This window comes from Coloeus monedula (assembly GCF_965178545.1).
Source record: "Coloeus monedula genome assembly, chromosome: 12".
NCBI lineage: Eukaryota > Metazoa > Chordata > Aves > Passeriformes > Corvidae > Coloeus > Coloeus monedula.
This window is the reverse complement of record NC_138792.1, coordinates 8,915,019-8,939,478: the sequence shown is the minus strand read 5'-3', so window position 1 is coordinate 8,939,478 and position 24,460 is coordinate 8,915,019. Positions and strand designations below refer to the sequence as shown.

The 24,460-nt window shown below is 41.2% G+C and overlaps 1 protein-coding gene across 1 annotated transcript; it reads left to right on the top strand.

The window, feature by feature from the left end:
* Positions 1-2,980: 2,980 nt before the first annotated feature.
* On the top strand, positions 2,981-23,563 carry VSIG1 (V-set and immunoglobulin domain containing 1; the record flags this gene model as incomplete). The annotated part of the gene is made up of 8 exons (XM_082289314.1): positions 2,981-3,017; positions 6,175-6,335; positions 12,247-12,354; positions 18,375-18,573; positions 20,175-20,330; positions 20,967-21,086; positions 21,824-21,950; positions 23,380-23,563. The coding sequence occupies 8 exons, from the start codon at positions 2,981-2,983 to the stop codon at positions 23,561-23,563; spliced, it is 1,092 nt and encodes a 363-aa protein (XP_082145440.1).
* Positions 23,564-24,460: the final 897 nt, after the last annotated feature.

Below are 24,460 nucleotides of genomic sequence, written 5' to 3'. Positions count from 1 at the left end.
GTCCTCACACAAATACAGATTTAGCTTATTTCAGGAAGACAGAGCAGTTGGAACGCTGCTGAGCTTTGTCAAGTGAAACGTGGAATTGTCCAGGAAGATTTTAAATTAGGTTTCAGGCCAACAGAAGCAACTCCTAAATATCCTGGCAGTGCTTTGTCTGGACGATGCTGCCTTGCTTGGGGTTCGCCTCTGGGCTTCATTTTTTGATGACTGACACTTCTGTTTAGAGAGTGAATACATGGGAGCTGCTTGAAAGGGAACATTTCTGAATACATTTCAGTGTACACAGATTTGAGTCACGAAGTCTGTTAACACACAGTTCCTGGTACTGGCCCCTTCTATTTTATCTCAAGATAGGAGTCTTTGCTCCACCCCTAGCAAAGTGACTGCTGTGCTGCTGCACTCTGAGCTGTTCTCTCCTCTTAGCTGAGTAGTGTAAGCAAGAGCTTCTTTGTTATCCCACTGTAACTTAAAACATCAAACCAAAGCAGATTTTGCTTTCTGTGTTCAGTTCTCCTGAACAGGCAGTGCTGCTCTCCAGGAGCAATGAGTTAGAAGCAAAGTCAGCAGCTGACAGGTGACATCGATTACCTTCACAGGAGAGTAACCCTGGAGGGCCTGGAAGATTAATGCTAGGGAACCTCTGCTTTGAGTGAAATGAGCCCCAGGTGGGTAATAGTGAAACATAAACACTCCTGGTGTTCAGAATCCTCTGTAAAACAGGGTGATGGTTGTAATCTTTTGCTATGAGCTGTACCCATTCTGTAACTGGTAATCTCAGCCCTTCATCCCAAGCTTTAAGGGGCACATGTTGATACAGAATTTGTGTTCTTGGCTCCTGTTCTATGGTCAAACTGAGCATTTCACCCTCCAGGAATGTAGTTCTGTCATTTTTCAAAGCCTTAATTGGCAAAAAGTGAATGTAACGAGCAAAAATACGTATTAGCTGAGGGGGTTTTAAATGCCAGAGAAAGAACTTTGGGGTTGATAGATGAGAGGGAATTAGAGGATACACTGATGTCGTGGTAAAGATACAGGATCATGCACGTGCCAGTTTACTCAGCAGGGTAGCAGTGGTTTTATGCATCTTCTTGAAAATTGCTGGTTTTGCAAAGGATCGGGGCTCTGTGAGCTACTTGTCAGACTCCTGGGTATTATGGAGCTGCCACAGGCAATCACTGAAATGTATCTGTAGGTTGTCTCATGTTCAGATCGTTTGCACTCATCCACAGCTAAATGGCTGGAAATCAGCAGCAGCTCCCATTTTAGGCTTTGGGAACAGCCAGTGAGAACTTTTCATGTGTGCTTGTGATCCCTCCATGCTTCCTCAGTGAAGGTGAATCTAAGTGCTTTTCAACTTTTGGAAGAAATCTGAATTTGAATTTCAGTCTTTCAATGTACATATTCCTTTTTGGACTCTCCTGTGATTCTTGGACAAGACATTTAACAGTTCCAAGACTTGCCCTTCCCATCATTTAAAGACAGGCACTGCCCTCTTTATGGGAATGCTGTGTGAAATGCTGACAGTCAGAACTAAGAAGGAGACATCTCCAAAACTGTTGGAGACAGCTCATATAAAAATATCATCAAACTCTGCCATCTGCCCAGAGATTATTCAGGCATCTGCCATGTGCAGAAATATGTGGCAGAATAAAATAGTCCATAAACCTGATCCCAGTAGTAACAAATGCAACCAGTAACTTGACTTCTTTGCTGAAGAATCTACCACCACATCACATGAGAGATGAGGAAGAGCGTGGTCATACCTTTCCCCTCCAACCACACATGGCCAGATGCTGAACCCCACCTTCCAAAAGGGCTTCCCATGCTGCAGCATGACTCCTGCCACAGAGGAAGTGGCTGCCCTTCCTGCCACTATAAAGATGGGATCATCAGGCATGAACTAGTCCCATGTTTTCAACAAGCACAGAAAAAAGTCCCTGGCCATGTTACTTGCCTTGGTCCCAGGTGCAGGCACACATGTACAAGGCAATGCTGCCCTCTGCTATGTGAGGCACTCACTCCCCGTGGCTGTGCCAGAGCCAGCTACTCCCATCACAGCTCAGGGCTCTGAATCAGCCTCAGCCAAATGACACAGCACAAAAAGCAAATCTGGCTCCTGCAGGAAGCTGAACACCCTCAGTTCCTAATGAGCTTCAGAGAATGTGTTCTGAAACCAGTAAGGACAGAGAAATTTAAGTTATCCTAATTAGTTCTTCAAGTTCTAACCTTCATCCACTGCTTTTTCACTATATAAATCCAGTATTAACATTTAAATAAAAACCAACATATTCACCTTGTCCCTTTTTTGATTAGTAACATCCAGCTTCATGGATTAAAACTAGATGAAACAGATTTCATTAACAGTTCAGAAGATAACTTTTATTTGATCTTTATTTCGATATGTTATCTTATTGATGAGTGCAGTATGAAAATTCCAAGGCAATCATGTGTCCAATGTAACCATTCTGTATAAAACTGTATAAGATACATGTTTTGAATTGAAAATGTACTGACAATGTATTATCTACATATGCTCATTTTTAAAAGGAAATTACAGAATTAATGGGAAATAAAGATTATTCATATTAGGCCTGACTCCAACTAGTAATCAGATTGGCTGTTAAATAGCCCCACAAACACTTTTCTTGTACTCAGTGGAAGTACTTAGGTAGGCAAATACTGCAGGGCCCTGGCAAAAGTGGGAGAATTTGGGCTCCTCTGATTCAAAGGTTTATTATTAACAAAACACTCAGTTGCTCAAACCCCACAAAATGGTTTCAAGTGAACAGTCACACCACTAGTCAGAGAAAGGCAGGCGTGATAAAGGAGAATGAAACAGCTCACTGACGTGTTGAAACGCAGCTGATAAGGAAAACAAAAAACCTACCTCAAAAAATAAAACAGTTGAGTTTCAGCAGAAGCCAGAAGCAGCACCTGATCTCTTTTCTCTCCCAGCATCGAGGAGGTGTGTGTGACAATGCTGAAGATATTTCCAATTCTAGCTGTCCTTGCAGGTAAGAATAACAAACTGATTGAAATAGCACTGGGACAAAGGAACTTGAAGTAAGAGAGCAGGTGAACCTGACTGGCAAACTAGGAGAACATTCGAGATTAATTATTTCAGGATGGAATGAAAATCGTGGCTATACTGCCAGACCATTTTATGGAAATCCACAAACTGACCCCTGCCTGGTAAGAGGTTTTTGCTCAAGAACAGAATTTTGGCTTTGGTAGATTAATGCTTTGCTCTGATGTCAAGAAGAGGCAAAGAGCTCTTGTCTGGAGAGTTCAGGTCTTTCAAGTGTTTCAAGGTCAGGTTTTTCCATATTTGGCTTTTGTCTCCCCTTGATAATAGGACTAGAAAATGATGCCTCAGTCCCTCAACCACCAAAAAATTTGGGGGGGATGCTTAGCTTTAAGCATGCAAATAATCTTTAGATTTCCCTGAAATTAAATGAGGACATAATACTTTGTGGAATCTAGGGATTTCGTGGTATAGTAAAAACTATATATTATTCATGTTTCGAGGGCATTTCATTGTGCTGAGCTTTATTTCTAATACATACAGAAGCAGTCACTTTAAGTCTAATGCTCCATGGAGATGAACAGCCCCTGTATCCACTACAGAAAATGAAAGCATCTCCTTTTCCAGATGGAATTATCTGGTTTGGGTGCCACAGAAATATTTTAAGTAGTTGCTCCTGGAGTTTCAGTGTTCTAACTCTCACACACATATACACTCAACAGATTCTTCCTTAGATATGAAAAGTAATTCAGGGTAGGTACCAATAATTTTCAAAGCAATGCCCTCTAATTTGAAAATTCTGGATTTAAGACTAGCAATGTGTTCATATTGATGGGCACCACTGACTGTGGGTTTCTGTCATGGCTCAGAAAAGATCAGCGAACTTGGATTAATTTAATGAATGTTGAAAACTGCAAAGGACTTCAGTGGAAGTGGGAGATTGCTAATTATCTGCAATGACTTTCTCTGTGGGAAGGGAACAGTCTCACTATAATATTGATGAGTAAAGACATGGATCAACCATTTTTAACAAGTTATGGTCCTGATCACACTAGCTGTTTTCACTGAGTTATTTCTTATTTGTGCACTTTTAAAAAATTAAACCAAAAGGCCTGTATGTATGAATCTTGCAATTAGTATTGGCTTTAGACAGCCTCACTGGACAATGTCAGTTTGATAGGTTTTGACAGTATGTTTTTACTTGAGTGAAGATCTTTTCAATTAAATGTTTTTCTTCAAAATAGTTTTATGGAACCTAGAATGCTTTGTGGAGTCGTTTCTGCTAAAATCAATTTCTTTGGGAAAAGCTTGTAACAGTCAGACTCTGTGGCACTCCTGACTCCAAAACCAGAGAATGATAAAGTAAATATGTGGAGCAGATGACTGGAAAATTGATGTTTTCAGTAGAATAACATTGTGTTGAAAGACGGTACTTTAACCCTGCAAAGAGCAGAAAATAAATAACATGTAAACTGTGACAAGAAACTGTCATCCTCTGGCCAACACTAATTCTTAAAGCTGAGAACAGTGAACTGAGACACCTAAAGTAATATGGCACAGCATTCATATTAGATCTCAGTAAGGATTAAGCTGCTGTGAACTCACAAGACAAGTAGGACTCACAGCCAGCCTGGGATGCCCTCTTTCCCCAAGGCAGGTTTGACACATTTAGGTCGGTCTCCAGCCATTCCTGTGACACTGTCTTCACATACAATATAAATCTTGTTGTAGTTTAAACCCATTAATTTCCATTCTAGCCACCACCAATACAGAAAGTATATTATTCCGTTCTTCCTTGCAGTAAGCTTTTACTGTTGAAGCCATCAAACACAGAAAACAGTACGCAAAGAGTTCAGATAGGTTTGCATACTGTACTAACTTATGAATTTGCAATATTTACATTAAAAAAAAGACAAAATAGATTGTTTCTTTTCATAAACAGTGTTTTCTCACATAGGGTTGTTAATTTCAGCAAAATACTCTTTGGTATTGCTTCAGGTTCTGCTTAAACTCTCAAAAGCAGTACCCAAACATAAGATGCACAGATCCTGCATTGGGAAAAATATTTCACATCTTTTGTCTCTATCATTAATATATGCAATAAACCCACATGAAAATTATTGTAACATGAAATTCTCACCTTGTCTCTTTTGCATTGAAAGCTCCAAAAGACTTACGTTTTCCATGCCATTCAAAAGAAATACATTCTCCATCTGAATCTTTAGACCTTAGCTTTGAATCTGGACTCAGTGACCTACCAAAACCCTGAAATTCAGACTTATTTTTCTGACAGCTCCAGCTTTGCTGTCATGTGCCATCATGGCTAGTAATTTACACAGAGGATAGAAACAGATAAATACTGTAAGGTGGTGCTTGATTCCTTTAATTACTATGATCATGTAGTCAAGTGTGACCAGAAAACTATGGGAAGGGCTCACAAGTTGTGTTTGCTCCCTTTCTGCTTTGAGCACAACACAAAGGGTTGATTGAGTTATCAAAGAACTCTGTACAACCCACATAGTAAAAGCAGCTCCAAAAAGTTTAGTTTTATTTTTCCAATGTAATAGTGTTAGAAAAAAACCCCAGCTTCTGGAGGTAAGCCCTTAGAAACCGAAACAAAAGCAAAGTAATTCACAAAAGAAAAGCAGAGAAAAGCTGCTGGGCTCCAGCCTGAGGTGAGGGTGTATGTAAAGGAGATCAGACATCTAAAGAAATAACTGTAAAAAGGCCAAAAGGGGCAAGAAAGGTGTAAGAGATGGGTAGACACAGCTGTGAATGAGAGTGCAAGCACAGGAAAACACTGTGAGTGCAGAAGAAAGGTTCAGTTTAACCACTGACTCTTAGTGAGAATATGAGTATCAGCAAACAAGAACAAGTATGGGTTTAGGAACTTTGCTTTTTAAGAACATTATTTGTTGTAAAGAGCAGAGGTGTTCTGGGGGATTTATTTGCTTGCTAGCTTTTACCCAGCCACAGCTTGTTATCACTGAAATTTCCACACAAAGCCTGAGGGAAACTGTGCTGAAAAGGAGAACGGCCAGATATATCCTACAGCTTTCTTCAGTCACACAGCGAGTAAGGCACTCCTGCACGGCTCCCAGGGCGAGCCCCAGCTGATCTCTCCTCACAACACTTACTGCCCACAGGCCATGCCAGCGGGGTTGTGGTGACCGTCCCTGAGAAGACAGTGAATGTCACGACAGGTGGAAACGCAACCCTCCTCTGCACATACACCAGTCCTGCACCGCTGGGAAATTTCTTTATTCAGTGGAGTTTTTACAGTGCCAAAGAGAGCCAGCTGCATACCGTAAGATATTTATTTCTTATTACTATGAAATTGTATTTAAGATATCCCTAAGTCCTCAAAGAGTCTTGTTACCTTTGATAGGGTTATCCTTACTACAGACCAGGTAATGTTGGGGTTCCTACCCTAGATACTAAGGACTGGGGTGCAGCAAAATTTAGGGGCAGATGAACAAATTATCTAGGCTCCTGGTTCCCACTGACATGCCTGAACACCGTCACAAACTGATGAGAAAGTACAAAAGTGGTTCAGATGCTCAAACCACTTGCTCCAAGTCACACAGGAAGCGTGAAGCAAAGACCAGGTGTCCAAAAACCACACAAGCGCTGCAGCCCCTGGACCAGCTCCCTTTTCTCTTGTCTGGCAGATATTTCCTGCCATTGTGAAAGCTGCTTTCCTGGTGAGACGCCCTTGCCTATGACAATGTGTTGTTCCCCATTTAAGGGTCAAATGAGAACTCTTAACTCAGGCACTGCAGTTGCCTTTTGGCAGATCAGTAAGAGGTGCTGTGCATGACAGTGGACTGTGGGCACAAAATGAGCAGCAGGAGTGTTGGCAGCATTCTGCAGAAAGTCATCACAGCAGGAAATCTGCCACAGCAAACTTGCATTGGTATTTCACAGCATCCCATGGCTGTCACTGTGGAAACAGAACAATTACAGGTCAAGGGCAAATGGTCCCTGCCCTTCCTGAGACCCCAAGAGGCTGCAGAGCCAAACAATATCTTACTCTGGGGGTATAATGAGACGGTGTTGTAGGCTGGAGTGTCAGCACAGATAGGATTGGGAAGGACATCAATAGCAGGCAGTGACTTGCTCTAACCACTGCCTGAGCCTCTCACGTGGCTGTAAAGACCTTGCAGAGCAGCCTGGTCTGCCTGGAAGGAGTCAGGGATGGGCTCTGTAACTGCCTATATGTACTCACACTACTGCCCAAACTTCAAGAGCTACCCATTAATCTTATGTTTTGGTGGGGAAATGAACCCATGAATTTCATTCCCAGCATAACACACAAGGTATGAGTTCCCATCAGCTCAGTCCTGACCCTGAGCAGTCAGCAACTCCTTCCTTTGTAAGAAGAAATCCTGATTACAAGTGTTGCTGAATCCTTGAAGACAACTGGGATTCCTTTTCCATGCCCTGGTGTCAGGCTTGTGCTTGTGGGATGATCATTTCCCATTGTTTTTATCCTGTTGCCAGCATTTTTCTTCTGAAAGTTCAATCCTCCTGCCTGGTGTGACAGCTGAGAGTTGATGTAAAGAGATTTGACTTAGAGGAGTGTCACAGTCCACACTCAGGATATTTTTGTCATGTTCACAAGTTTCCTAATATTACAGTAGGAGGTTTGCCATTGCTGATAGAGTTGTACCCTCTATCTGGTTTATCAATTACACAGAATTAGCTGTAATTTGCAGAATGTGCAGGTTGTAACGTATTTGGCATTGAACAGCAATAGCCAATATGTAAGAAATTACAATTTAACCTAAGACAGAACTGCTCACTCTCCTGCAGTATATCACAGCCACAGATTATGCCTGTATCAGTGCTAAGTACAAACTCTGGGCCCATCCCAAATTCTGACTCTAGCTGAATGCCAGACTGATGTATGCACACCTTGCCTGATTAATTGTGTGAGTAGTTGTTACTCATTGTTTGCTTTCCTCAAGTTATAACTATTTTATTAAATTAAGAACTATTCCTGAAAGGGTGGTAGCTGCAGGTTTCCTAAATTGCATTTTGTACAATATATTATTATTTTGATCCAGTATGTTACATCTTAAATTTTAATTGCTCATTCAGGTGGGAAGTACAGTACTGACATAAGATCAAGCTTGTCTTCTCCAGGTTTGGTTAGAGTCTTTCTGTTCTATTTGCATCTAATTTCCCATATTGCAACACCCTAAATGCCATACATTTTTCTGGTCACAATCAAGAGAAATAAGCAGATTGCAGCTATAAGTAGTTTAGAGGGAGAATCACACAGTTTCAAGAGATCCAGGAGGGGAAAACCATTTGTAAACTGTGAGTAATGATGAGAAAAATACCCCCTGAGAATTATAATCATAAAATTCTGTGGGTGGTTCAGAATACGCTCAACAAGAACTAACTGATGCAAGACTACCAAATGTCAGGGAAACCTTATGGATCAATCCCTCCAGTGCTCCCTCCTGGCTTCTGCAGCTCTCACTGCAGGCAATGGGAAAGCTGTGCCTAAAAGGTCTATAAGAAACACTGCTGGGGAAAACTGCAGCTGGATTTCCCCATCTGAAACTAATTTCATGGCAAATTCACTTTCACACCGCAGCACGTTTGTAATGGCTGCATTTGTGATGGATGATTTGCCTTCTCTTGACATAAAGTCAGTTCGATCTGGAAAGGCCATGGTTTAGTGCCAATCCTGTTCTCCCTGAGCACCAAGGCACCATCTCCTCTCACTGCAGCTCCAGTTATCGTGGGCTGGCACGCTCAGTGAGGCTCAGAGGGTTCCCTTTGCTCCCTGCAGTCTGCTGGTGCCCCTGGAGGGTGCAGGACTGGGGCACTGCTCTTTTTGAAATGCTTTCAGCAACTCATTCATTCTTATATTACTTAATCCTATATCCTTTTACCACCACCTGGCAATTCCTTATAATTTTGAACCTATTCACAATAAAATTAATGCTGTTAATGTGAACACTGGGAAGAAAGGACTGTGATTACTTGTGGAAAATATGGTTTAAGAAATCGCACAACACAGCTGAATATAAAGTTGGATTTTCACCCTCCCTCTGAATGAGGTTGGTATTTCTATTTCAGGCTGGTGACTCTTCTAGGTTTTCAGAAAGGACTGGGAGCCTGAAAGCCCACATGTTTTTCTTCTACAAGTTTAAACAAAAATATAATCTCTCTACAAACCTGGCTTTGCCCTGGTGGCTTGGCACATAGCTGAATTAAGTTTCATATTTTGTTCCAAGTAGGAAACATATGCATGGCAATGGAGGAGGTTGCCAGCTTTGGCTTTCAATGTTCAGGTAAAACAATACTAATGTGCAATTCAAAAATATATTTAATATGCTGGTAAGATGACAAACCCAACTATATTGGAAAGACTGGCACCGTATCTTACCGAGCACCAGAACAATAGCTTGCATTTTAAGTGGAATGAAATAATTTAATTTTATGAGACATTTAGATTCTTCTAACAGATCCGTAAAAAACCAAACACTTCCTTAGAAATAACATATTTTTGTCCTGAAAAATTTGTTGAAAATTCTGGCTCTATTCAAAATTTGCCAATTTTTTCAGCAACTAATTGGATAACATTTTCAAATTCCATTCTTGAAAATTGGAAAGTTCTGCTAAGTATTTTGAAGACAGGAGACTTACAACTTTTGTGAAAAATTACAGAAAATACATCTTCTCCCACCTACTACATTTTAAAATATTCCTGACATCTTACTAAATGTTAGCTGTCTTGATTACCACATTATTCACATGGGCAGTACACTCAAAATAAAAAGATTAAGCAGAGGAGATATTCTCTATAACAAATACGTGTGGAAAAAATTATTGATTTTAATAAATACTGTTTATTTAAACAATTGAGAACATGGCCCTTTCTCTCTACAGTGGCAACAAATAAAAGAGCAAGCTGTGAATATTATATACATTTATGAATGTTACATGTAATTAAGGCAAATCTATACCATTAAGAAGTTTTGGCTTTTATTACTAGATTTTAGGACATAACATACAATAAGCAGAGGCCATGGGTACCCCTTTATTTTACACTGCCACTTACGTACAGATTTTGCAGTGTTCTGAGATCCATAAGCTCAGGTACAGTCCTGGCTGGAGTGGAATCAGTAAGGCCAGGATCAGGACCAGTGCCAGCGTTAATTTAATGTCCCTAAGCATTCAGCAACAGGTTTTACCTTGCCTCAAGGGGAGGCTGTGCTTTTCATTACTTTGCAGACCTGCTGCTGATGCAGATCTGCCTCCCAGCACAGCCTCTGTGAGGTTGGTTTTGTCTTTTGCTGCTTGTTCTGGTGTTTTCATGCCCTGTTCTGCCTTGCCCACCCTCCCCAGTGCTGCCGCAGGTGCTCGCCAGCTCTGACCACGGCAGTTACACCACAGCCAGGCTGCTCACAGGCAGCACGATGAAAAGGGAGGCAGCAAACAGAGCCAGGTGTTCACAGCACTGTTTTGAAGACAGCACAACTTTACAAGATGTGTGAATATAGACCTTTTTTACTAGTTGAGCCTAACTCTGCTCTTTTCCTGAGAAGTTTCTCTAGTAGAAGTAATTTCCCTCACTTGAACTTAATGATGCAAGTATAAAATCATGGAAAATAGGATGCCATGCATATTTTTAACTTTTTCTTCTTGCCATTTAGCCCTTAGCAGCATGTCCTTTAATATTAAATTTAAGTTTTAAATAATGACTCCCAGCCAAAGATCTTGAGAACTTTCCAATACTGAGCGATCTCTATTTTACGTCTAGACAAACTGAGGCTAACACTATTTATTCTGCTTACCCAGGGTACATCACAGCCTGGCCTGGTTCATAAGGTAAAGCCTCATCTCCTGCTAAGACCTACATCTCTGCTTCATTTCGTGCTCTGAGTCACTTGGCTGGCCCCAGTGTAAGGCACCTAAGTAAATGTTTGAAAGCTGAAGCCTTTGTTGACTCTTCACAGGCGCGGCTACAGCCTTGCAAAGCTAAATACAACTCCTGAACCTAACCAGGGCCACACCTTGAGCCTCCAGCCCAGGCCACCCACAGCTGAAGTCAGTGAAATGATCAGGGACAAGACCTGGCTAACCAAGATTGAAATTTTAAATTCACTATGAGAGTAAAGATCATGGATGCCTGTTACTTGTAGGCAAAACAGAATTATTGACAGACTTCTTATGAAAACGTTCTCTAAAAAAAAAGCGAGCTTGTGGCACATTGGTCAGCAACAGGGGACAGGGAGAGAAAGCCCAAAGGAGGAAAGAGGCAAGAAGAGTGATCTGAGCACAGATGTGCTGGGTCCTTCCACCCTGACACCCCAAATTCAGATTATCAGTAGTCCCAATGCCAGCACAACTCTGCTGCCCAGCACAAAGCAAGGCACAGCTGTGGGCACTGGGCTACCACGTGGGAGAGCCAGAGGCCAGCCAGCCCTGTATGTGTGGGGTTTCCATAAAAGCATTTGAAAGAGCGAATTCCCCTCCATGTAGTCTGAGCAGTTCGGGGGACACCTTCACACACTTTCAGCCACAAGACACCTGAGATCCTGTGTTGCAGAGGCTGTCAGTGCTGCAGGGGACACCAGCTTGGGAGCAGAGCAATCCATTCCAGCCCATGGGAAAGATGAGCCTGTGTGAAGCACCTCCTGAGGCAGTACAGGAAAACTTCCTGGAAAGGGCCTCTCTCATACATAAGCATTTCTTTTTGCCTAGAGGTGATTTTTTAAAACTGAGTTTTATCTAGCACTTAGATGACTGAGCAGGCACTGTAAGGAACAGCTTCATGGAAAGCAGAGGCAACACGTCCAATGCAGAGGAATGGAGATGCTGTTGTCATGTCAGTGCAGTGGGAGTGACTCTGGATGTCAGTGGGACTATGGTGGCCTGCCTGTGGTTATCACAAAGGGAAGTACAGCCAAACAGAAAATAATCAGATTGTAACTGGGGTGCTTGGAGCAAACATTAGACTTCAATCTTAGTTTGCCTAATTTTAAGTAAATCTTAGGAATAAGCTCCTATTGCATCTTGCAGTTGACAAGGCCTGAGATACTTTCTGCACAATACACAGAGCATGAGGCACCCTGCCCTTGTGATCAGCACGGATGGTAGGTGGGGAGCTGTGTGGAGGAGTGGCTCTTTGATTTTGGGGGAACATTTAAAGTCTCATTTAACTCTCAGATCAGCACATTTTTACTCAAATACAGCATTCCCCGTGTCATGGTATTCTGAGTATGGATGAAAAGTCAGTCAGTCTTTGTCAAAAGACGGTGTATGTGACAGATGCACGGGGAAGATGTAGCTGGAGATACAAGGTAAGAAAACAATCCCCATAATATTAAGGGGGAAAAAAGAGCTAAATAGCTTCTACTAGATTTGTGCTACTCTGAAACCTGTGTTCATATTCTGTGTTGAAATCTCAAAACCAGCACATGACTGAAATAAGTTGAATCGGATGCATCATTCAGAATTTTTAACTCACCCTATTTTTTATTTCATTTTTCTCTGTCAAAATTATTTTGGAAGTAGCTGTTGTGTTGGGGTTTCTTCCCCACACCTATTCTAGGTGGCTGAACCGGCACCTTCAGGAATATTCTACCCAAAGGGTATCTGAAGGGTGTGTGCACCCACCAGGAGCCTCTGGGCTGAATGCGAGCAAGACTGGATAGCCCAATCTTGGGGCTACATATTTACATAGGAAAAAATAATCATGCTGAATCTCCTTTCTAGAATATAAAAACATTTTGAGATGTGACAGATCTTGACACTGAGCTGAACCAGCTTCCTCTCAGCTGTCAGCTCAGCATTCCAGCTGTAATCCATTCCAAACTCGCTTTGGCTGCAGGATTCCTGTCCCACCATGAAGTACAGGGTACAGCCCAATGTAAACTGAGGTCTAATAATAACTGCTGAAGAGCAGTCACACCAAATGCACTAAGAAAACATGTTTGTGCTTGATGCACTGTAGGAATTATTCACTCTGATAGTTCAGCCACAAGAATGATACTGTGAGAACATGAAAGCTGCTCCTCCAATGTATTTGCATCAGTTAAAGCTGCTGAATGATTAATCCTCTAAAGGCTTCTGACTCCCTCCCTTTCTGCTTCTATCAATGCGCTATTGTGACAAGACGCTTCTAGTCATTGTTAATATCCTTAATTCTCATGCAAAAATCCCAGCAAGGCAGGACATTATATCCCTACTACCTTCTGGCAGATCAGAGTTTAGACAAAAATGTGTGAAAAGAAGCTGTGGATGAAATAAGGGATTTGGGCCCAGACCCAGGCATGTGACACATGCTGAAGAAACCAACACATGCGTGAGCATTTGCTTTCTTAGCTAGCTGAGTTCAGAATCTGAGCTTTGGGCCTTCATTAACGCTCTGAGTATGCAGCATTTGTTCTCTAATTAGATGGTAAGATGCTTAAGGGAGTGATGAATATTTTTTTCCCTTGTTGTTATTTTATAAATTCTGTCTGTCCTCAGAATTCAAAAAGAGATCATGATCTCAAACCAGGAAAGTCATAAATATCCTCCATTTTCTAGTAGCTTGGGAAAATGTCAAACAGAAAATGACAAACCAACCCGATGACAGGGCCCTCTGGACACTGGAGCTTTCCAGCTCTCCGGGCAAATACTGTGAGTCACACGCCGAATCCATCAGAAAAACATCATCCAACAGGATGCTAGAGCTTTACATGTGCTGGTGGGGGAAAGGGAGAAGAGGCTGGGGGAGGAAAGACAGGTACTGGAGAAGAGGTCATGTCCTGAAACTGCCCCCAGTCAGGGAGTCAGGAATCTGTGCAGATTAAGCAGGACACTTTGTAATGAACCTTCAAGTAATCTCATAACTTTGATATCCATAAGTACTAGGCATGTACAGCACTGTGATTCAGTGACTCTGGGAGATGGGGATGGAAGAGTATTGACCTAGAACTTATGAATGAGTCCATCCGAAGCCATCTGAAAGACACATATTTACGCAAATTCTGATATATATTTGTCCTGTCCTAAGAAGAAGAAGAACAGCAGAGGGAGACATGTTTCTTCCAGTTTCCTGCCTGCTTCTTCACACACCCCCTTCACACCCTAAGGAAGATCTTTCTATAGAAGTTGTACAAAGAAAACCTGTGGGTGGGTTCCTCACACTCTGCCAAACATCTGGCAGCCTTTGGAAGTCCTCAGCTCAACATCAGCTCTGCTGCCTGCTTCCTCTGCAGGCAAATACTTTCCACACCATCACTCTAGAAGAAACTGCCAGTGGACATGAAGAGTAACCACAGCACTGCCTCAGAAAGCCTGGAAGGATGGCTGGCTGGAGACAGCAGGGCACTGCCCAGCCCACAGGTTGAGGAACCAATTGAGCTGCGACCCTTTCTAAGGTCAGGGAGATGTCTTCTGGGCAGCTTTGCTGTTTAGCAGAAACAGGTGTCTCAGATTAGGAAGTTATGAGGGACAACAGATTTAGGAGAGATAATCTCTGCTCCTCTTTCTGTCAGTTGTTTCCTTAGTCACCCAGGCAGCTGCTTCCATGAAATGTGAAAAGGCACCATTATATAATAACTTGCCTGAACAAACTAGCTGGTAAGAAGGAGCAACAAGCATTAATGCACCCTCAGTATTGTTTCTACTCTGGTAAATCATCAACTTCATTCGCTTAAGGACATTAAAAGCTTTTTTTTTTTTTAAGGGAAGCACAGCAAATTTCTTTTGGTTTGGGTTTTTGTCGGTTTTTTTGCATTCGAGATGGTGCACTTAAGATATCTTTATCACACCAGATTAAAAAGGTTTCCAGAAAAAGTCTACCATTGACTAAATATACAGTTTTCCCTTACACACGTTTTAGGTAAAATGGAAAGAAATGTCAAGGAGATGTGTGTCTGTAGGAGGAAACATTAGCTATCAGTTGCCCAAAACCAGAAAGTTTTCCATATGTTAAACAGAAAACAAGTTTTTTACTTATGAATTGGAACAGAAACACTTTTGCAAAAATTTTCATTTCAGTTTTCTGAAAGCCACAAACCACCTTTTGAAGGACAGCATAAAACCACTTTGAACTAGGGTTTAAAATACTCATTTTGAGTGTATTGTTTAAAATGGGCTATGAATTCACAGCCAATTAACTGAAACATATTCCTCTTAAATGAAATTTCCTGTGTACACAATCCAATCATACCTCTGGGACAAGATATACACTCAGTAATTAATCAGAACGTTATTCAGCCTTTTTGGTGATTACCACCTTCCTTCAGGCAATGAACTCCAGAGCCAGTGAGATAAGCATCAAACAGGAGAGAACAGAGAACAGGCAGGAGCCTGCAGAGGAACTGAATGCATTGCCTGAGAATGTTTCACTGCCTTTATGTTCATGGTTGAAAAAAAAATAACCCAGAAATACTCTGTTTGAATCCATGAAGAGAAGAAATAGTCTCTGCTGTGTTGACACCTGCCTCAGTTTTAACAGTGTACACAAAATATTTTCTCTGCATTCATTGAATCAGAAAGAGAGAACACAGGGAGGACTTAAGCACATAATTCACCTCACTCCAGGTCAAATATATGGAGGTGCACTTGCTCCTCTACAGTGTTTACTGACATGCCCTGACTGCATTTAAGACTTGCAGTGCCAGTCTTATTCCAGGAAGATATGCTGTGGCTAAATAAGCATTCAGTGGACCCCTTCTTCTACTCTTTACTCTGACAAAAAATCCCAGATCACTCTGAGGTAGGTACATTGAGTAGAAATTAGCCCCTTTTTCCAGCAATCAAGCTTTTAATAGGGTGTGATGGGCCTACCACTCCTCTCATGCTGCAGCAGGACACACATTACTTCATTTAATTCACTGTAGAGCTTAATTTCACATCAGTGTAAAGAGCTGATGGAACCCCTTTCACTGCCCTACTCCAACAGGTGCAGTTGATGGAGAGGAGATGGAAATCCAGCCCACCACTGCTGAGAGCTATCCAGGGACATCAGCCAGAAGAGTGTGAAGTCAGAAGTCACTGTTCTTGTAACTTCAGACTCCTGAAAGAAACAGTGATAAATAATACTCTGCTATTGCTCAGATAAATGTAGACCGAGACTAATGTGCCCAATGTGGTTTTGTAATTCCAGGCAGACAACGTTTTTGATGAGCGATTTGTTTAAACCAAACTCCCTATTTTGAACACTCTCCTTCTGCAGGGAATACAGTGTCTCCATCCAGACTCCGGTTTTGTAAGAGAGTTCCGTCTCTAGACATTTGCAAAGCATAAAATCAGGTTTAAAACTGGTGGTATTGCATGCACACAATGGAAACTGGGAGGAGTATCCAGCTTCAGCAGACTTTCTAACCAGGTCTGACACCAAGCTAACCCTGGACATTCTTATGCTTCCCCACTGCAGTACCAAGGTTCCACACCTTGGGAATGCTTTGGTGTTCAGAGCCCTGCATCAATTGTACCTGGTGTTTGTAAACCTGGGGCAGGGAAAGATAAAGTCTGGCTGAGGAGTATGCAAAATTGCACTTGAGATGGGGCCAAGCTGCAGTCCTGGAGCTCCTGGTGTTGTGCAACCTGGGTTCTGACCTTCATTTCAAAGCCGTATCTTTGCATAAACCAGTCCTGCTCTGACAGTTTTGGGGTGTACCTTGCCTTAAGCTAATAAAGGCTTTTAGATAACATTTCTTAAAGACTTCAGTCAACACCATATCAGGGAGGATAAATAGAATTAAGAATAAATATTCTTAATTCAAAATGCAATCAGTTGATCTGCAAAGTAAAGCAAATTATACTTCTCGCCTGGGGATCTGCAGTATCCCTAAAAGGCAGAGAACTTTTACCAAAAGGAAATTTTTATACTAGTCAAGTAAGAATGGCCTGTGAAGAGGAGTCTGTGAAGCTTTTTTCTACAAGCATTTTCCCACTGTTTCCATTAAAAAGCATACTGTTAGTTCAACTTCAGTAAATACATTTACACTGATGATTCTGGAATACTGCCTGTAAGAACAATGTTAGATCAATATGGGTCACAACCTGTAATTCTATATGGTCACCTCTCACCAGTATAAACAAATGACTGAGTGTGCTGAACTGTTCACTTTGCCTAGTTTGTGCATGTAGACCCTGGGAGAACATATTGCCCATCCCAAATACTGTCACTTTTATACAACAATACCATTAACACCTCAGAAAAACAATTAATGAATCATAGTTTTCCACTTCTTTGTTCTTTGAGGTCTTGGTTTCAGAGCAGTTAGATTGGACAGAGGGCAGGTACTCCTTGAGAACAATTATATTTACCCCAGAGCATATGAGATACTGCAGTTCCTGAACAGACTCAGGGCCCAAGGCTCGGACTACCATCCAGGCTCCACAATTCTACCTCTCCTTTCCATCAGCAGACAAAAAGTTCAGGTTTATGAGGCCACTTCTACTCCACAGTGCTGCTAAGAGCAGTCAATGCTACTGAAATCAGTGAAATCAGTCAATGTTAAATCAGCAATTTTTACTCGGGAGGAAATGTTACATTCCTTAGAAACATTTATCCTTGCTATGTCTATCATTTGGCAAAACATTTTTTTATTACTTAGTAAAAGGGGAACTTCTTGATCCCAAATAGGAACCCCTCCAAACACTGAGGCCAACAGGTATTCTTTACTTCCTCCCTGGTATAAATTCAAAAAGCCAAGACAGTCCATGACACAGCCTCCAACACTGGTGACACAAATAAGAACAGCATGGCTGCTCTAATTGCATGTGTGATGACTCTGCTCTGTTCTTGTACTGCATCCTTATGGCTTTCAAATTTACTGCCAACAGATCAGGTGCCTTGTTTGCTTAGACCTTTGGCTTGTGAATTCATTTCAGTTCTCTGTTTGCCAGATTCTGTATTTGGAAAGCTCTGCAACCACCCACTTTTACCAATGACAGGTCCATCCTTGTCATAATCTTCTACTGAGCAGCTTATTGATGATACCACAAATTATCAATGCTTCACTTAATACCATTACTCACTGTGCATGACAGCATTTTTTCATAGAATTGTCATATGATGGTCAATGGTCTCACCTTTGTTTTCACAAATGCATCAGTCTGTGCTTGGAGTATCCACAAAGCTTTAGCTACTGTCAATTACACAGCAAAAAATGCCATTTCAGAAAAGCTTGTCTTTTAAGAACCTTTAGAAATATGTATTCAAATGTACCATGTTTTCATTTCTGCTTTCTTGGGGGAGGAGGCAAGAAAGGGGGTGACATTGCTTGGCTTTAATTGGAAATCAAATATATTCTGAGTATGGAACAAAGCAGCAAGAAGATCTTTTGTTCTTAAACTAACAATTGTTTCTTTATCACAGATCTATTATTATTCGGGAGGCCAGTCTTACTCCTATGGAGCATTTAAGAACAGGATAACAGCTTCAACAAGTCCAGGGAATGCATCAATAACAATCTCCAACATGCAGCCCTCAGACACTGGTTCCTACACCTGTGAAGTTTTCAGCCCTCTGGGTGATGCTGGACAGAGTCAAAAATCTGTGATTGTCAGTGTGCTGGGTAAGCGCCTTCCCTCTCTGTTGCTGTGTTGTCGTTCCCTTCCCGTGTTATGAAACACTGAATTCACAGCTCAAAATACATAGGGCCAGAGGGAATGACAGGCTGTGGTAAACAAGGCCCGTGATGCAGGGAGAAGCTCCCTGAGTCACTGCTGCAGAGTGTTTCCAAGGGCTTCGGAGGCAGGCAGAGCCTGGGTGCCCTCTAGCTTCCAGCTACAGCTGACCTGGTTCCACTCCACAGCTGCCTTTGCCTGAACTGCAGCCAAATCTCCTTCTCCCACCACTGGCCTTCAGAGTCACTCTGTGCTCTCAAAAACTTACCTTATGTAAGCAGGTAAGAGGGTGGCTGGAATTACCCAACTTCACTCCACTTTTCATACTGGAAAACAAAGTGATACTAGTTTTGATTAAAATAAAACACCCTTTCAGCTGGGAGTGACAACTTCTCACTGAAACCATTACATGCAGCCCCAGCACAGTCCAAAACTTCACTAATTTTACCTCATGTTGATCATGATGACTTGTGTAAATCTAGGGAGAGGCAGCAGCACAACCCAAGCATTCTGGCTCACATCAGCTCCCAAAAGCTCTAGAAACTTAGTATGTGTTGGATGAAAGTAGTACAAAGTCTGTTTTGCATGGAAGAAAGCAATAGTTCAACCATGAACTGGCAGAACAGAAAGGATGAAAAGCAGTGGAATGAGATATTTTATTTCCTAGTAAGAGTACTAGACATTGTACTAACAATGTCTAATAATTCCTTTTATCTTGAGAATTCATACCTGGTCAGAGTGACAAATCACAAACATATGGGAACATGATTACAGCCTCACTTGCCTACTTCTCAGGGATAAGAAGAAGATACATGTAAACTCATTCCCTGAAAAATCAAAGTACCACTGATAATTCTCATCTAAAATTTTCAAAATACATAGTAAATCTTGGAGCAGTTGAGTAAAAGACTGCACTTTTCACATGAAAACCAAGAGAAGTTGTTGGTTGGGCTGTGTTCATTGCTGGTAGTTTCCCTGACAGTGCTCTAAAGAACCACAAAAGCATATCTGTAGGCAGGAAACGAAAAACAATGGGTGTGAGTAAAGACAGAATCTTCCCTTTTGTGCAAAGTGAGGACATTATATAAAAACAGATATATTTTTTACCAAAACTATAGCTGATTAATTTCCTTCACAACTGTAATAACTGAAAGAATTGGGCCTTGATCCTTTCCTTCTCTGTGGAAAGCTCCTGCCATGTCTCTAAAGAAAATTATTCTGGTCTGTGGCAGAATGGTGTGTGGTGAATAGTGAGTGGCCCATCATAATGAAAATAATTGATAGTCTTTGTTTCAATGCCCCCCTAATAACAGTTAGTATGCAAATGGAAGATAATAAAACTGTATCCTAGGCCATGTACATATATTTAATATTACTCAATTTTTTTATGGAAGAGGCTTTGGTCAGTTCCATAAGCAAGACTCTGCTCTTGGATGGAAATCTGTAGATGGGGTTCAATTCTTTGCTCAGAGCAGCACGGTACCAGAGCTTGAGGCAATGTTTGCAGCCCTGGGTACCCACACACGATGTGTCTGTTCTTATTTTACAGTCAAACCATCAAAGCCTTTCTGCAAAGTAGAAGGAACACCTGAAAAAGGCCATCTCATCTACCTCCTATGCAACTGTGAAGAGGGGTTGCCTCGCCCCACCTACCGCTGGTACAAAGTCGATGAGAACACCCTCAAGCCTGTGACAGAACAATTCAGTATGTAACTACAGGACTACCATACCATGTTCAAGATCCAAAATTCCAGCATTTCAAATTTTAATTTCTAATTAAAATTTTTCCTCCTCTTCCAATGGTCAATGTCACAGAATCATATTTTTACTTACTCAAATAGACTGACAGCTGTCAAAAACACAGGACGCTTTTTCTGTTTAATAAAAAAAGTTGAAGTCCTGTCTATGCCTTTAAATTGTTAAAATAGGAGAAATATTTATGCCTTTGCATCTCTCTTCCCTTGAAATTTTGAGTGAATTTAGTTGAATCAATTTGTCATTCAAGTACCAGCACATCCTTCCCTCCCAAAAATTTTCTGTACCTGTTGCATGTTCATTTGTGGAGTTACACAGACAACCACAGTATCACGGTGGGTAAAACATCAGCCAGACTGATTGGCAGAGTAGGGGCTTCTAATACCCCCCCACAGAATCCACTGGAGCAGTTTTAGAGGAAGGTAAATGTTTTATATTTAAAGAATATAAAAACCCACACAAATAAATCCATAATTGGTGAACCCTTTGTCTAATATCTGAATAGCTCTGTGTTACCCACTACAGAGAACTGTTTGCCTCTACAGAATACAAATAGTAATGTGTACCTGCTCCCTGCTTGTCACAGATCCAAACTCTGGCATCCTTTACATTGGCAACCTCACCACCTTTGAAACTGGCTACTATCAGTGCGTAGCCAGCAACCTCCTGGGGAACAGCACCTGTGAGCTTGACCTAACAGCAAAACGTAAGTGGAATGCATCAAAGTAATCACATCTTTGATGGAGGATATCCACAGCTTGCAAGAAAATTCTCTAACAACTTTGAAGCTTAGATTTTTTATTTTGTTTTCCAAGTAAGAATATAACAAGATTTGGAGAGCTCCAGAGTTTTCATCCAGGCATGCCCAGAGTTTACACTGACCTAGAAAACTGATTTAACATCCCCACCTTAATTTGCTGCAAGGAGCAGGAGGTGGACCTGGTTTTGACTGCAGAGCCTTTACTGACAACAGATAGACATGGAGTTTTGAGCAATTTCTTCCAGCCAACAGTCCCACTGAGGTCTCTCTACCCCAGAAATTACAACCATCACTGAAATGTGGTAGTACAAGGACTGGGGCACTGTAGATGTGACCACTAGCTGAAAGACAGAAATAAAGGCAACCTGGATTTCAGTACATGTTTGCAGTGACTGAAAAGCAAAGGCTTTTACCTGTTGTCCATGTTACAGCTTGATGTTTCCCTTAGCCAGGCATGAACAGAGAGTTTGTTCGGATAGGGAGATACCCAATGAGAAAGGAGGCAGCAAAGACCACACAAGGACAGAGCTCTCACTTTCCTAGAGAATCTTTGGCCATCGTCCTAGAAAGAGTTCTTTGAATCCAATCCTTTCTTTCTGCTAAAGGCTCCTGCACGAAATTTCCATGGGATTTTGCTACTACTACTGTTAAAAAAGTCAAGTAATCTTTTTTTTTCTTTCCAGATTCAGATGGTGGTATTGTTGCTGGAGCATTGATTGGAGCAATTCTGGCAGCTGCTATAATTTGCATTATCGTCTGGGTCTTGACCAAGAAGGCAAAAAATAGGAAGTCACCAAATAATGCGATGCAGTAAGAATTTCTGTTTGCTTCATTTTAAGACAATTATTTCTGTAAAGTACTGCTGATAATCCAGAACTAAAGTAAAATGCATAATACAAGTTTTGAGAAAACTTTCAGAGTGAACATCTGCTTTTGGGGGACTTTTTACCTGTTGCTCGTGTAACAGAAGTTGCCATTGCCCTCTTCCCTGTTTTAACAGGCAGCTACCACTTAGCAGTATCTAAAACAGTGAAACAAATATTTTTGAACAACACAAGCTAAAGTGTCAAGTTCTAAAATCAGCTCTTTATATTTAAAGTTAATGAGGTCTGTTAAAAGCAGGTGGAGGAAGTAAAAAAAGAAACAGCAGCTAAGGGTCACCTCAGCAAATTTACTGGGATTTAAACACAGAGGGCTCAGTTCAGTGGTACCTGAAATTACAGGACACACACTTGGGATACTCAAGGAATCTCAAACTGCAGGAAACTGCAGGCTTTAGACAACAGAATGGAGCCCAGAAGGACCATTTTGATCCTGCCCTGGAGATGTTTTTTTCTCTGTGATTTGGTTGCTCATTTTTCCCTTAAACTGCCAAATCTTCAGAATAGGGATAATCTCATGCACTATATAGACTGTATTTAGCCCCTTGATGTTAAATGCTAAATAACTACATGCAGTTGAGGCCAGAAAAAGATGTGACTTCCCTGTAGCACAGGTCTAAGACTTCCTAATATGGAATTCTACTAACCCAGACCAGTGATCAGTCATGCATGCATGATCTCTGCTTTCAATTGATGTAGCATTAACATCTAGTTTTGTACTTGGATCCTAATAAATCTTACTACATTGAACTAATCCACTAGCATCTGATATTTTTTACCATGTGAAAGTGCTTCAATACTGGGAGTTGGTTTATTATGGTTTTGATAAGATAAATGGAATTAATACCTGTTACTAAAAATATTTTTCTAGATTTCTGTCTTTTCTAAAAGACTAAATATATTTTATAATACTTTTCTAGATTTCAGTCTTTTCATAATTCTTTTCTGACTGAACTCTACTTTTTATGCACTTCAATGGGACACCAGATCTGCATGGAATTTCCCAGAAAGCTCACACCAAGCAGTGAGTTTTGCTATCCCTCCTCAGACACTGTTTGCCAGTGCTCAGTTTCCCATTCCACTTCCCTGGCAAAGCATTTAAACATACTAAAATCCATTTTATTCTAATGGGATCACTTAAACCAGCGATGCAGATGTCTTACTAGCTAATATGCTGTCACTCTTTCTGTCTCAGCACCAGTGGTGCTGTAACCTTTTCACACAATCTTGGAACAGTTGTAATAACAGGGGGGGTTACTGTTCAGATAGCAAATACAAAGATTCATTCTTTTGAAAGACGCTAGTGTACATGGGATTTCAACATGCAAGATCACAATCCTAATCCTGTCTTCCTGCAGAGAAATGGTTCAGAAACAATCCAATGCAGACTATGCTCAGGTACCCAACGAAGAAAACATTCCAGCAACCACAGTTCCATCGAGCAATGCAACAAATGAATATCCAAGTGTTGATGAAACAGCAGCTCCTGCAACACCTGAAAATGATGAGAAGCAAGAAGCAGAAAAAGAAGAAATAGCCTAGAGTTATTTAATGGAGTTTTCTTCGTCACCTTTGGACCCCTTTATACAAAAATTGTTGTCATTGAATTAACATAGAAGCATGACTAAAACTTAAACAGGCATTTGTATTGTGAGCCACTGGGGTGGATTGAAAAAGGTCTATTACACAGGCACTCTGTGAATAGCAGAAGATTTGGCCTTTAAAGTTAACCAAATTTCTTTTATTATCTAGTTATACTGTACAAAAATTTAAGTATAAAAAGAATATAATCTAGATTTATCCAACCTATTTTGCAAAACTAATTAGGAAATGGGCTAAAGCAATTGTCAAAGTAAGAGCTTTCCAGTCAACCACCAGTAATGCTATGTGTCCACACAGTTCAGAACCATAGCAGCCTTCTCCAGAAATAGTGTTGGCCAGCCTGCTTCCTGAGCACCAAGAGCAATAATCATGGCCAGTACATTGCAGTGTTTAAAGGAACTGATTTTGCACATCAGAAGTAAAAAGAAGTTGCATTAATGTCATCAGAATGCTAAAACAGATGTTAAGACCTGAGCAATGAAATCTTGGGTGTCTGAATTCCACTTAAGCTAAAAAAAAAAAAATCCTGGAAACTTACCCTGTTGCTGCCTGACATGGAATACATTGTGTTAACAGTGAGCTTCTTGGCTCAAAGTTCCCAAGGGCATCAGCATTCCAGAGTTGTGTGTTTCAGCAGTTCTGGTTTTCAGTTTAATGGAACTGGCATTTGGGTGCCCAGTTCAGATACAAATGACTGTTCTACACAACAGGAGCTGGAGATCTAAATCCTTTGCAAGGCTTGTTCCAATAGGCTCACACAGCATCACATTCCTCATGACACACAGATACAGCTGCTTTCAAAACTTAGGAGTGATAGTGCCTTCTATACAGTTCGGA